At 51.1% G+C, this 14,639-nt stretch overlaps 1 protein-coding gene across 1 annotated transcript in view; it reads right to left on the reverse strand.

Annotated features, from left to right (window-relative positions):
- HPSE (heparanase) overlaps positions 1-14,073 on the reverse strand; it is a 29,877-nt gene extending 15,804 nt beyond the window's left edge. The window contains exons 1-3 of the mRNA XM_080795101.1: positions 13,741-14,073; positions 5,418-5,563; positions 3,527-3,652 (exon numbers count right to left, since the gene is read on the reverse strand). Of these exons, the coding sequence (XP_080651227.1) occupies positions 3,527-3,652; positions 5,418-5,563; positions 13,741-13,970 (502 nt within the window). The 5' untranslated portion in view covers positions 13,971-14,073. The remainder of the gene's footprint in view (positions 1-3,526; positions 3,653-5,417; positions 5,564-13,740) is intronic.
- Between the last annotated feature and the right edge of the window lie 566 nt (positions 14,074-14,639).

Below are 14,639 nucleotides of genomic sequence, written 5' to 3' on the forward strand. Positions count from 1 at the left end.
TGTCTGTCATCACGCAGGTACGGACAACAGGGTGGAAAAGCTCTCCAGTCCTGTGGCCCAGCTTTCTACTGGACCCTGAGCCACAGCTGGGAAGGCACAGAGCCTTGGGACTGCTGAGTTCCCCCCAAACTGCCACCCTCATTTTCCCTGGAGGAAACTGACACCCAAGGAAAGGAGGTGCTTTGCCCAAGGCCACAGAGCTATTTGATGGCAGCGTCATCACTAGAGCCTGCTGTAAAGGGTGACTCGACTGTCCTGTCACAGCTCCAGGTTAGACATTCATACTGCGAAACCACGCTGCAGGAAGTTTCCCGGATCAGGAATCCCAAGGCCTGAGCTCCAGGACACACTCTCCCACTTACAGACTGTGTAATCTGGTGACGGAGGCTGTCTGCCCCGCCTCAGCCACGGATCCACGATCCTGGAACTAGCACCAAGAGGTGTCTACTCACAAAACCGAGGTAGAAACGACATGGATCAAAACCCACTGTGAACCATAAATACCTTCACAGATATTAGGGACTGTCACTACCTAGTCTCTCTGTGGCATTTTCAAAAAACCTAGAATGCTTGCATTTCAGAGTATTGATTCAACTCATACTTGACTCTTTGTCTATTTCATTTTTCCAAACGCACTTGGAATTTATATGGCTTAAAATCCTATTATATGCTTCCTACAGCATAATAGTAACATCTCCTAGAATAAGGGCTAAATATTACTGAGTTGGAATCTACTGTTTAAAAAAAACCAACCCAGTCAGCCTACTCTGTCCTCAAAATAAGAACAATATGAAAACTCACAGCTAAGGAGCACCTTGGTGGTTCAGTCCATTAAGCATCTGCCTTTGGTTCAGGTCATTATCTCAGGGTCCTGGGATCGAGTCCCGCAGTGGGCTCCCTGCTCAGTGGGGACCCTGCTTCTCCCTCTCCCTCTGCCTGCCACTCCCCCTGCTTGTTTCTCTCTCTCCTTCTCTCTGACAAATAAAAAATAAAATTAAAAAGAAAAGAAAACTCACAGCTAATTTTCCAATTCCCAATCATTACCCTTATTGTACAAGAGGGTGGAAAGATCCCTGGGACAAGGATAATCTAAAGGACACACTAAAACTGGCACTGATGCTTTCCTTGGGGTTATGCCACGTCTGTTTACTTAAATGTGTCCACTTTCAGTGTGGGAGCGGGTGATGGAGGCGGAGGATTCAGGTCATGCAGGAGAGAGGTGGAGAAGGAGAGCAAAGAATTAGCTCATTAAGTATTTGAATAAGGAAGTTTCTTCCTAAGTCACACCCAGAATTACATCTGTAACATTGCCTCCTTTTCCTACCTAAACAGGGTTACACAGGTTATAGTCTCGTGACAAATGTTTTTGTCATCTTCTACCTAAGAGAAACCCATCATCCAATGGGTTGTATAATTGGAAAATTTACCTTTATCTTCTAGGACACCTGTTTTAAGGGTGTAGGCCACTGACTAAGCAATTAGTCAGTGCCGTGATAGACACATTTAAGGACAGTGACTGTCCTTGCCACCACAGACTTCTGCAATCTCTTCCATTGGACAATGCCAGCTCAAGCTCCTCAGGCATTACCAACCTCAGCCATCAGGGCAGAACAATGTGTGGAAACACCTACAGGCTTCTGAGATACTTCTCCCTATAATGAGTTGGTGTCTACACTAAACACAGTACATTCCTATCTATGTTTCTAAGACATGTATGTTTAAATGAAAAATTTCAAACCAGGAGCCAAACGTTTCCGAATATAAATAAACTATCCATATTTGTTAAATATTTTAGCCATAATGATATACTGTACGGTGACTAACATAACATAATTTAAAAAAATAAATAAATACTTTAGCCAACAGGATGGCTGCAGTTATAATGACCTACTTACATAGTTAGTGAAGGAATTTTCTTCTGGTGTAGGAACTATGAAGGTCCTAGTCCCAGAGGCAGGGTAAGATGTGGATTCCAGAAAGACTATGTAAGGTAGGAAACTGATAAACTGGTATAACATTTAACATGATGCAAAATAAAGTAGAAATCAATAGATTACCTAATACCAGGCAGTCCTCTCTTAGCAGACCTGTATCGTAATGATTTATTATAGGTGATGGCTTACTGCTATGGGTCTCTTGTACTTTTGTCATTCCCTTCATGGGATTGAGACGGCCCTGCGTTATGCAAAATTCCATTCAATCATAGATCATGTTATTAAAGTGTCAGAGTTGTTCACCTTTCCCCTTTAAAATACAATAAATAATTTAGAGGACTACATTATCTATTAGCATGTAAACCATTTTCTGATTTCTTAGGTGTCACATCTTTTCTGTACTTTATAAATAAAAAATATTTTAAAAAGCCCATTGGAGGGACGCCTGGGTGGCTCAGTTGGTTAAGCGGCTGCCTTCGGCTCAGGTCATGATCCCAGCATCCTGGGATCGAGTCCCACATCGGGCTCCTTGCTCAGCAGGGAGCCTGCTTCTCCCTCTGCCTCTGCCTGCCACTCTGTCTACCTGTGCTCACTCTCTCTGACAAATAAATAAATAAAATCTTTTAAAAAAAAAAACCCATTGGATATGTTGAAATCCAGATAGTATACAGTAAAACCTTACAAAGACAAATAATCTACTTCTAACAATGTGCTCTTAGAGATGCCGAGTGACTCAAATTAACTATGAGATAATTTATTTTTCAAAAATCAAAAGAGAGTTGTAGGGTATCCGAGCAGGTTATTCCCTTAACTGAGATCTGGGGCAACATCATCCCTTTAGTTGGGTCTAAAACATCAACTTGCAGATAGAAATATTTTTCATAGTTAAATAAGGATTGCTTGTTTCAGTTGTTTTAAAGCCCTACATGACAACATCATCCCATTCTGAAGACTCGATAACTGTTTCAGTGAATGGAAATAAATTCCTGGTTCATCAAGGCAGTTCTATGTCTGCAAAGCCACAGTGGAAGGAAAAAGAGAGAAATGCTCGATGGCCAGCACTGTCTGGTATGACTCAGGCTTCCACTGTCTAATGGTACAGCAACTCGTAATAGGGGTTGCTTTTGGGAGAAGAGATGGAATGGATGACGATGTGTGAATGTTTTTCACAACTTGCTCTTTTTTCCCTAAAGATTTATTTTTATTTTTAAGTAATCTGTATACTCAGCATGGGGCTTGAACCCCCAACCCTGAGATCAAAAGTCACAGGCTCTACTGACTGAACTAGTCAAGCACCCCATTATTTACTCTTCATACTTTTGTATTTTATTCTCACACGTGGAATGTATCTGTGTCTTCCCCTGGCTTCCTAGTTGCTCAGAACAGTAAAGGTCATTATCGGCTCGTGAGTGTATGATTTCTAGATTTTACTTCATGGCTAACAGGCAAAGTCAGGGGAAGAAAAAAAAAATCAGAAGTTTTGGGTTCAAGATTTCCCATTAACTCTTGACACAACTGCTATAGGGCTTACGTGGTTCAAGCCCAAGTTCAAGCTACCCATACATTTTGGGGGCTGGGACATCATCTCTTACTTGAGTAAGTGCTGTTCTTGAACTTTTTCTGAAACTGTTCTCTGAGCAGCAATCGTTCCTGAAGGGGCCACTCCATCTGCAATCTCTTCTCTACGTCAGAAGGGATGGATCCAGACTCGCAAAGATCTACAAGTGGGAGAAACAGTTTAGAGAATCTATTTTCACAGGAGTAAGGCTGCAATCCCATACATTTATTTTATTACCTATTTCTGTGACCAAAGCAAGATAATTACATTTCTGGTTTTTAGGTATGAGGTCAGAGAAAGATATATCCTGTTACACACATCAAATTTGCTGGCTAATCAATCACCACACACACAAGCGCGCGCGTGCGCGTGCACACACACACACACCCCCCAAAGGGCAATTTTCCTAAGAAACATTAGACATACCCTGGACACAGATACACTGGACATAACTTCAAGTTATTTAACAATTCAGAAGGCTCCTCAGAAACTTAAAATTGCTAGACAACCCCACCGAAGAAAACATAGTTCAGTTCTCTTAAGATTCACTTTCAAAATACACAGAAATTTGTTTTGCTGGACTCTATCTGCTTCGTGATGATTTCCTCTTGCCATAATGGTGGGACAGGAAATATCGATTTGGTTTTTTTCCCTTCAAACATGGTATCCTCAACGCTTCTGAGACCACAACATGGACAACTGGACAAGTCAACCACTATGCTGTCATGCAGATCGTGCTTCTCTATCACAAGGCAGCAGAGCTGCTGGGCGCTGGCTGCCAGGGCAGGCTGACCCGCCAACAACTTCCTTTCTGGGAAGCTGCACATTCTGGCTTCTGGCAGCCTGTGCCTCATCCATCCCTGTGCTCAAAAAGATGTTTCAGAAGCACTTGACATCCCCCACCACCCACCACGTATACACACAGGATGAGGAAAATGATGAGCAAAGGAGAGTTTCCTGTCTGAACTGAAGAGACCCTGCAAACACACATGACTGATGGGAATGGTCAAGTCTAACATAAATTATTCCAATATGTCGTTTTAAGAGAATTCTCCCATTTTTTTTCACTTTTTCTAATTACTCTTCTATCAAGTTTAGCCCAATTACCTATTAACTGTTCTGGACACTTCCTAACTGAGGAGAATATGTAATATATGAAATATTGACATATTATTCACTAATATATGTGCATACATCATTATAATTCAACTATATATACAGCATACTTTTCATAATTGCTACAATAATGATTTAACTTCCACTTGATGTCTGCATAGCACTTATGAAAGATGTAGGGCACATCCTCGTTGCTCCCTAAAGCAGGTTCTCAGGGGGAGCCAACAGGCTTCCAAATATCAGAATCCCCCAAGGAGCTTGCTAAACTCGTAATCTAAGGTTGGAACACAGAACCCAAACACTTGAACACACCCCAGGGGACTACGATAGTCAACAAAGTTTGACAATCACTGCCCAACAAATCAAATCGTAAAATCCATTCTAAGAAGCAGAGCGCATCTCCACGCCCTCTTCTTGTACCTTCCATTCACATTCTATTTTCAGAATAAATGGGTTTCAATCCATTGCTTGTGTCTTCAGCTGGAAATACTCTTTTCAGTGTGACACATTTCTGTTCCCACACTCCCACTAAGCAGCCGTGTCCTTCAGCTACAATCATTGTTCTATTTACAGCACCATTAACTCTCAGTTATGCCCAGCACAATTTTTTGTGTGAGTCTCACGTTCCTGAAAACATCGGGAGGAGGAAACCTGCCCCCTGTTCCCCCCTTTTGTGAGAGTGCCTCCTTGGGCAGTCGGGAGCCCTGGATTTCTTACTAATTGTTAGATGTCAGCCGGAACACTGCTCTGAGAACGCTCAAGACTGACTCAAGTGAATTAGAACGTATTGTGAATCTTTAAAAGTTCACCCTGGTTGACTTGAGACTGCCAGTAACTCCTCTCTTCAAAGGTCGGTTCTTTTTGGGGATCGAAAATGAGAAAGTCCGTCTTGGTGCCACCAAATCGCAGGTATGCCGGAGACAAACCTCTTGCCAAAGTGCGCAGCTTCGGAGAACTGTTAGGAGACAAGCAAGAAACTAAAGGCACGTTTTCCAGGACAATCCAGTCAAACATGTTCAATCTTGAGGTGGATCTATCTCTTAACATGTAGCCGTACGGGGCCTAGAGGGAGAAGTCCTATCGCTATACCAGGGAAGTCTTCTCAGTCTGAATCTTTCTCAGTGCAAGGTCACACGTCTAGGTGCCTGCGGGCGACTCGGAGCTCTGACTCTGGCAAGAACTTATATTTTAATTTGACAAGTAGGACAATGTTCAGAACTTTCAAAACACTCATAACCTTTTATCATTAATGGAGGGAAAGAGGTTAAAAGAGTGGGCACTATAGGAAAGAGGACTCTGTGTTTATTTTATTTTTTTCTTAATTTAATTTTATTTTTCCAGTGTTCCAAGATCCAATAGTACATTAAGAAGATTATCCACCATGACCAGGTGGGATGTATCCCTGGGATGCAAGGGTGGTTCAGCATTCGCAAATCAATCAATGTGACAGAACAGATCAGTAAGAGAAGAGAGAAAAACCACATAGTCTTCTCAACTGATGCAGAAAAAGCATTTGACAAGACACAGCATCCGTTTCTGATTAAAACTGCTCAAAGTATAGGGATAGAGGGAACATTCCTGAACTTCATCAAATCTATCTATGAAAAACCCACAGCAAATATCATCCTCAATGGGAAAAAGCTCACAGCATTCCCGTTGAGATCAGGAACACGACAAGGATGCCCACTCTCACCACTCTTGTTCAACATAGTGTTAGAAGTCCTAGCAACGGCAATCAGACAACAAAGAGAAATAAAAGGTATTCAAATGGGCAATGAAGAAGTCAAACTCTCTCTCTCTCGCAGATGACATGATACTTCATATGGAAAACCCAAAAGACTCCACCCCCAAACTACTAGAACTCATACAGCAATTCAGTAACGTGGCAGGATACAAAATCAATGTACAGAAATCGGTGGCTTTCTTATACACTAACAATGAAAATACAGAAAGGGAAATGAGAGAATCGATTCCATTTACTGTAGCACCAAAAACCGTAAGATACCTGGGAATAAACCTAACCAAAGAGATAAAGGATCTGTACTCGAGGAACTACAGAACAGTCATGAAAGAAACCGAAGAAGACTCTGTTTCTTTGAAAAATAGATTGTCTTCAAAAATGTTATATTCCCAGGGCCCCTGTGTGGCTCGGTAGGTTAAGCATCAGACTCTTGATTTTGACTTGGGTCATGATCTCGGCGTCTTGGGATGGATCCACGTCAGGCTCCATGCCCAGCAGGGAGCCTGCTGCTCAGGATTCTCTCCCTCTTCACCCCCCAACTTGCGCTCACGCTCTCTCTAAAGTAAGTAGATCTTGGGGCACCTGGGTGGCTCAGTCAATTAAGTGCCTGCCTTCAGCTCAGGTCATGATCTCAGGCTCCTGGGATGGAGCCCCACATGGGGCGGGGGGGGGGGTCCTTGCTCAGCAGGGAGCCTCCTTCTCTCCCCCCCTCCTGCTCAATCCCTCTCTCTCACTCAAGTAAGTAAATAAATAATTTTTTTTAAAGATTTTTTTTTATTCATTTATTTGACAGACAGGTCACAAGTAGGCAGAGAGGCAGAGAGAGAGAGGAGGAAGCAGGCTCCCTGCTGAGCAGAGAGCCCGATGCGGGGCTCGATCCCAGGACCCTGAGATCATGACCTGAGCCGAAGACAGAGGCTTAACCCACTGAGCCACCCAGGCGCCCATAAATAATCTTTTTTTTTTAAAAGATTTTATTTATTTGACAGACAGAGATCACAAGTAGGCAGAGAGGCAGGCAGAGAGAGAGAGGGAAAGCAGGCTCCCTGCTGAGCAGAGAGCCTTATGGGGGGCGGGGAGGATCATGACCTGAGCTGAATGCAGAGGCTTAACCCACTGAGCCACCCAAGTGCCCAGTAAATAAATAATCTTTAAAAATTATGAAATAAAATAAATCTTTTTAAAATGTAAAAAAAAAGTTTATGTTCTCAGATAAGTTCATAAATGAGTTAAGATTCTTCCTTTTCTCCCTAACTCTGGCTTCCAAAGAAAACCATCCTTCTGAATTTCAGTCAAATGAATGAGAATTAGATAAGATTCTGATTCCTAATTTGACAAGTATTATGTATTTATTTGAGGGAAAGAGAGAAAGATAGCTTGCACAAGTCGGGGAGGGCCAGAGGGAGAGAGAATCCCAAGCAGACTCAGCACAGAACCCGGTTTGGGAAGGGGGTGGTGTTCGATCCCATGACCCTGAGATCATGACCCCAGTGCGAATCAAGAGCGGGCACTTAACCGACTGAGCCCCGCAGGCGCCCCCCTGCAAACACGCGTGTTTACACAGGTGCACGGGCCATTCCGAAGCAGTGCCAGGACAACGCACAAAGGGGACCCTAACCCGAGCTCTGGGCTGGAGGCAGGGGGTGCTTAGAGGTTTTGGGGGGAAGTAGCGTCACTGTTCGGTATTCAAAAGGAATAAATCTTATCCCGGCCAAAGCCAGCGAGGTGGGACGGACGGAGGCTTCTAGGTGAGGCAGAGGTCTGCGGGGGGGGGGGGGGGGGACGGTGGCAGAGAAAACGGCCCTGAAGTCCAGAAGGTGCGGCTGGAGCTGCAGAAGGGGGCAGGGAGCGGCCGGGGAGGGCGGACTGCAGAGGGCCCGGGGGGCCCGCATGTCCGCCCTTATGTGAGGGCGACGTGCAGCTCCGGAAGCACTTGGAGCAGGCAAAGGGCCTCGCCAGGCTTCTGTTCCAGCGGAGAGTGTCCGCCTGCGGCGCGGACAACCGACAGAAGAAGCCAGGCCGCGGTCGCCTTGACGCACACTGGAAGGGACGGGCTGGGACAGGGTGACAGCCGCGGGCTGGAGAGAGGGGGTCAAGGCGAGACCCCTGTGGAGGCAGAAGCACGGGGCTCGGTGTCTGACTGTGGGTTACAGAAGAGGCGAGGTCACCCCCGGAGGCCGGTGACACTCGCTGGGATGAAGAACCGGTGACGGACGGGAGACGGGGATGAGGGCCAGGGGAGGGGCTCCGTTCCGTCGAGCGGGACACGGTAAAGCAAGGCCCGGAGCACACCGCCGTCCGGCCCCGGCCACGTGTACTGCCCGAGCGCAGGGACACACCAGATGAGACGCAGAACGAGGAGTCCTCGTCTAAACGCGGTGGCCGGTAACCCCCGGCCCCGAGGGCAGACACACGGCCCCTCAGCGGATACAGGAGCTTCCCCCGAGTCCCTGCAGGCTGGCTCCGGCCCCCGCCCTCGGTCAGGCATCCACTGCGTCCCTGGCACCGTGACTGCGCTTGAGGACAGGGAGCTCATGGAGACGTTCTGTGCAGCCGCCGCAGAGACGGATGCTGTCCGGGAAACGGGAGGAAACTGGCACCGCGCACAAGGGGCTGTACCGACCTCAGGACGGTGTCTGCGCCCGGCCTGGGCCAGACCCCAGGCCCCAGGGCCCGCGTCCCAGAGGCAGCGACGGCGGCACCTCGGCGCACTCCCAGTCGCAGCCCCTGCTCTGACGGTCCTCAAGTCACTCGGCGTTCTCTGAAGCCAGCGTCCTTAGCATTTGCTGGGTTTACTCTCTAAGGCCCCCAGCCCGCCCCGGGCCACGGAAGCTCTCACCTCTGCGGCTGAGCAGAGTCTCCTCAGCACCTAGGCGAGAGCCCGGCACACAGCCGGTGCTCAATAAATATTCCTTAAGTGAATGAACAAGCGAGTCCCCCTGACCGAAGGGCAAGTGGGGCCAGACGAAGCTCGTCTGTCTCCTGAACACAGTCCAAACCCAGTGCTTCGGCTGCTGCCGAGCAAAGGAAATCGCGTGTTTCAAAGGTACTGGTATTAAAGACCTTTTTGTCTCCTTCGCAAGGGAGCATTTTCTTGTTTTGAGAATACAACGGCGATGCCCTCTGACAAAAACCAGAGCTTAGACAGCAGCAAAACGTGTCATATATACAGACCTGATCAAAGGTACACTATTTCCAGCACACGGGGGGGGGGGGTGGCTGGGGAGGGGCGGTGGGTGGAGGTGAGGGGGAGGGAGGGAGGTTGGGGGGGAGGTGGGGGAGAGGTGGTGGGGGGGAGAGGTGGTGGGGGGAGGGGTGGTGGGGGAGAGGTGGTGGGGGAGAGGTGGTGGGGGGAGGTGGTGGGGGAAGGTGATGGGGAGGGAGGGAGGTGGGGGAGAGGTGGTGGGGGGAGAGGTGGTGGGGGGAGAGATGGTGGGGGGAGAGGTGGTGGGGGGAGAGGTGGTGGGGGGAGGGGTGGTGGGGGAGAGGTGGTGGGGGAGAGGTGGTGGGGGGAGGTGGTGGGGGAAGGTGATGGGGAGGGAGGGAGGTGGGGGAGAGGTGGTGGGGGAGAGGTGGTGGGGGGAGAGATGGTGGGGGGAGAGGTGGTGGGGGGAGAGGTGGTGGGGGAGGTGGTGGGGGAGGTGGTGGGGGGTGAGGTGGTGGGGGGAGAGGTGGTGGGGGAGAGGTGGTGGGGGGAGAGGTGGTGGGGGGAGGTGGTGGGGAGGTTGGGGGAGAGGTGGTGGGGAAGTGGGGGGAGGTGGGGGGATCCACTACCTCCACGACAATATGGAAATAAACAAAAAGACCCACATCAAAGCAGCCGCAGGTTCTCTGCTCCCCAGCAGTTTGTGAGGGGAAAGCAAAGTCTGCGGGTGTTTCAGTTTTACCTTCTGTGTGAAAATAAGCTGCTTCTCCCAGCCCCCGAAGCAGGCCGCCAGCGGCTCCTCCGGCTCCTGCGGGCTGACAGCCAGTTGTGAGGCTCTGCCGAGGAGCTGTTAAACTGCGAGCAGTTTGAAATCACCCGGGGTGGGAGTGTTATACCACAGAAACCAGAAAAATCAGGAAAAACAAAGAAAAAGAAAAGAAAAGAAGAAAAAAATCGAACCCAAACCAGTCTCCCTTCTTCCCCAGAGCCCGTCGCTGAACAGCTCGGAGCGCACAGGGCAGCAGTTCACGGCCGGGAAGCCGGACAGACCCCTCAGGAGATTATGTGACGTGGAGAGAAGGCCTAAGCCAGACGTCTGAGGGACATCAAACATTTAGGACACGCTAGAGAAAGAGGTGACGAGGTGTTAAAGAGGTGGGGGAGCCCCCAGAAACAGAAGTGACCCAGACCCGAAGGGATGAGAGTTTCGTGGTCAACCTCGCCAAATGCTTCCAGGAGACTCCAGAACCGAATGCCACACGGCGGTGCCTTCAACAGGGAAACTTACTCCCTCACGGGAGTGGAGGCTGGAAATCTGAAACTGGGGTGTGGGCAAGGCCACGCCGCCTACGGGGGAAGGACCTGTTCCAGGTTCCCTCCCAGCTTCGGTGGCTCCCTGCAGCCCAGGCCCCACCCCTCCAGTCTCCACACCGCCTTCTCTCTGTGCATAGGCATCTCCGCATTTCCTCTTTTTTGTAAGGACATCAGTCAGAAGGGATGAGGGCCACCTCCATTCCACGACAACTAGGACTTTTTAAAAAATTATTTATTTTTTGAATTTCTTTTCAGTGTACCAGAACTCATTGTTTATGCACCACACCCAGTGCTCCATGCGATAGGTGTCCTCCAAATACCCACCACCAGGCTCACCTTCCACCCTCCCACCTCCCTCCCCTGCAAAACCCTCAGGTTGTTTCTCAGAGTCCACAGTCTCTCATGGTTCCTCTCCCCCTCCGATTCCCCCCAACTCCCTTCTCCTCTCCATCTCCCCACATCCTCCGTGTTACTCCTTGTGCTCCACAAGTAAGCGAAACCATATGATAACTGACTCTCTCTGCTTGACTTATTTCACTCAGCATAATCTCCTCCAGGCCCGTCCATGTTGATACAAAAGTTGGGGATTCATCCTTTCTGATGGAGGCACAATACTCCATAGTACTTTTTAAAAAGATTTTATTTATTTAGTTGACAGAGAGAAAGAGAGCAAAAGCAGAGGGAGCTACAGGCAGAGGAAGAAGCAAGCTCCCCGCTGAGCAGGGAGCCTGACACGGGGTTTGATCCCAGGACCCTGAGGTCATGACCTGAGCTGAAGGCAGAGGCTTAACCCACCGAGCCACCCAGGCGCCCCTCACTACAACTAGTTCTTAACTAATTGTATCTGCAAGGGCACTATTTCCAATTAAGCTCACACGCTGAGGTAGAGGGGTGAGGACTTCAGTGTGTGAATTGTGGGGGCAGCACCCAGGAAGGCAACCGATGACGGACACCAGACAGAAAGGTGTTCATTGGATTTTGCAATAAAAGGTCACCGGTGATGTTGGAGAGATGGACTTTATGACACAACGATAGGGACATCTTGGTCGCGGATCAAGGAAGGAGTGAGTGGTGAGGAAGGCCGCCAAGGGGAGAAGGGAGAGAGGGGCAGTTCGCGCACAGGCACACGTGCGGAGGTGGGAAAGGCTTGAGGAGGTTTCCACATCGTGAGGAAGGACTCAGTCCAAACAGAGAGCTTAAAGACAAAGGAGAGAACAGATGACGGACAGAGCAAAGTCCTCGGGGAGGCAGGAGAGGACAGAGAGTAGAGACGCACTGGCCTGAGGACAGAGAAAGGAAGAAAGCTAGACGCGGCCGTGGTATGTGTGCACGTTTGGTGGCAAGAAGAGGAGGAAGTTCTTGTCCACTGACTTCATTTGCTCTGGGAAAGAGAAATGTGGCCACAGGCTGAGAGTGGTGAGGCGGAGGTTTGGTCAGAGCTTGAAGGAAGTGGAGGATGAGAGAGGCAGGGAGATGAACGTGCCCACGGTCAGGCACAGGGAATTTTTGGTCAGGTTGTTGACTACTTACTTCTGGGAAGAAGGCAGACTGAAAAGATGCTCCTTTCCAGTTCTAGAATGTTCTATCACTGGCATTTAAGTTCTGTGTACTCCACGTTCTCTAATAGCAAATGTGGAAAAGAGAAAAACCACGTCTGTTTGCCATCATGGGACACCAGAACCATGCCGTCTGATGAAATTTGCTCAGGCCTCTGTTGAACACCTCAGAGGTCTGGGCCCTGAGTCTCCCACTCTCGAGCGGGGAGTTGCCAAGCCACTTGTAACAACAAGCCGCCCATCTTGGGTGGAGCTGGGAATCAAGCTGGTGTGGTCTGACCTCCAGTGTCTGCACCACTAGGCTACCTGCTTCTCTTTACAGAATTAATGAGCAAAATTAGCAATGGCCTCTGACAGCGAGGGCTCAGGCCGGAGAGCATGTGGGTGTTTACCAAAGAGGAGATTCTCAGCTGTTTGGGCTGGTTGAGGTGTGGCCATCTCTGGAGGCTCTCATGACCTAGATGACCCGGGACTGTCCCTGCAGCATCCTGTCCTGGGATCAGCCGGTACTCATGGGGCAACGGCCAGTGAACAAGCACCAGTCTATCTCTCTCCCGCGAGAAAAAAAAACTACGGCTGGTTTTGCGGCCTCATGTTGGAAAAATATCTTTTTATTCAGGCCCGGGAGTTCACTGCAATCGTCTCCTAAGTCTCACTTAGTTAATACTTAGATTTTTTAAAAAACAGTATAATACTAGAAATCTCTCCCTTGTGCTCAACTTTGCCACGAACCTAAAACTGCTCTTCAAAAGTTTATTTTAAAATATATAAAATCATAGTTTATACACACACACTTATTTCCCTTTGAGACCTTTTTCAGCTGACTTTTTTTTTTTTTAAAGATTTTATTTATTTGACAGAGAGATCACAAGTAGGCAGAGGAGCAGGCAGAGGGGTGGGGAGCAGGCTCCCCGCGGAGCAGAGAGGGATGCGGGGCTGGATCCCAGGACCCTGGGGCCATGACCTGAGCCGAAGGCGGAGGCTTTAACCCACTGAGCCACCCAGGTGCCACCCCCGCCCCTTTTTAACCTTCCTAACAGAGTTTACGAGAGGGAAGCCTGGTCCGCGATCTAACCTGTCCTGCACGGCACTGCGAATTCGAGGGCTCACAGCCCGTCAGGCGCACTTGCCCGGGTCCCCTCCTCCAGGCGTATTTCTGGGGCGGGTGGAAAGTTTCCTCTCCAAAGTGCCCGTCATACCGGCCCTTGGCTGGCGCTCAGGCAGCCCCTGCTGGGTGAACGCAGCGGGACGGAGCGGTTTGGGGGCGGCGGACCCGGGACAGGGAGGGGGTTGGAGGGAGAGACGGAGGGAGGCCGAGCTTCGCGGGCGCGGAGGTCAGGGAGGCAGGACACAGGGGCGGGCGGGCCGGCGCTTACCCCAGGAAGGCGAGGAACCGCGGGTCCGTGGCCAGGTTGGCGTCGATGGTGAAGGACAGGAAGGCGGGGCTCACCCGCTGCACCGGCCGCTCGGTGGCCAAGTCCAGCTCCGCGGCGTCCTCGGCCTGCGCGGGTCCCGCCAGGGCGCCCGGGGAGAAGGGGCCGAGCGGCCCCAGGAGCAGCAGCAGCGGCGGCGGCAGCGGCAGCCCCGGCCTCCAGCGCAGCAGCATCTCGGGCTCACCTGGCCGCACCCCTGCCCCGCGCCGAGACCGCGCGCGCCTCCCGCCCCGCCGCTGCGCCCTTTTCTCCCTCGCGCCTCAGCCCTCCCACTGCGCCCCGCCTCCTCCCACCCCCGCGCCTCACCCCTCCCACTCCCGCGCCTCACCCCTCCCACTCCCGCCCCGCACCCCTCCCACTGCGCCTCACCCCTCCCACTCCCGCCCCGCACCCCTCCCACCCCCGCCCGCACCCCTCCCACTGCGCCTCACCCCTCCCACCCGCGCCCCGCACCCCTCCCTCCGCTCCCGCTCCTCGCCGCCCCGCCTCCTCCGCTCGCTCCCACTTCCTGGCACTCTTGCCCTCGCGGCCGGTCCCGCCCCCTTTCGAGCCCCCCACCCGCTTGGAAGGTGCGGGCCTGGCCGGGGGCCAAGCGCGCAGGGACGCTGCAGAGCGAGCGCGGGGTTCGGACGCCGGAGCACGAGGTGTCGCGGCGCCGGGTCCCCGGACCCTCCGCTGGCGCCGCTGCCCGCCCCGTCGGGCTGCAGACACGTCGTCCCGCGTCCTCCGACCCGAGAGCTGCTCCCGGCGTCCCCTCTCGCCCGCGAAATCGCACCTGCGCCCCCCCCCCCGCCGCGGACAGACCCCCCCCCCCCCGGCTCGGCGGCCAACGGCTCGGGGCC

The sequence above is a fragment of the Martes martes genome, assembly GCF_963455335.1.
Source record: "Martes martes genome assembly, chromosome: 2".
NCBI classification, from domain to species: domain Eukaryota; kingdom Metazoa; phylum Chordata; class Mammalia; order Carnivora; family Mustelidae; genus Martes; species Martes martes.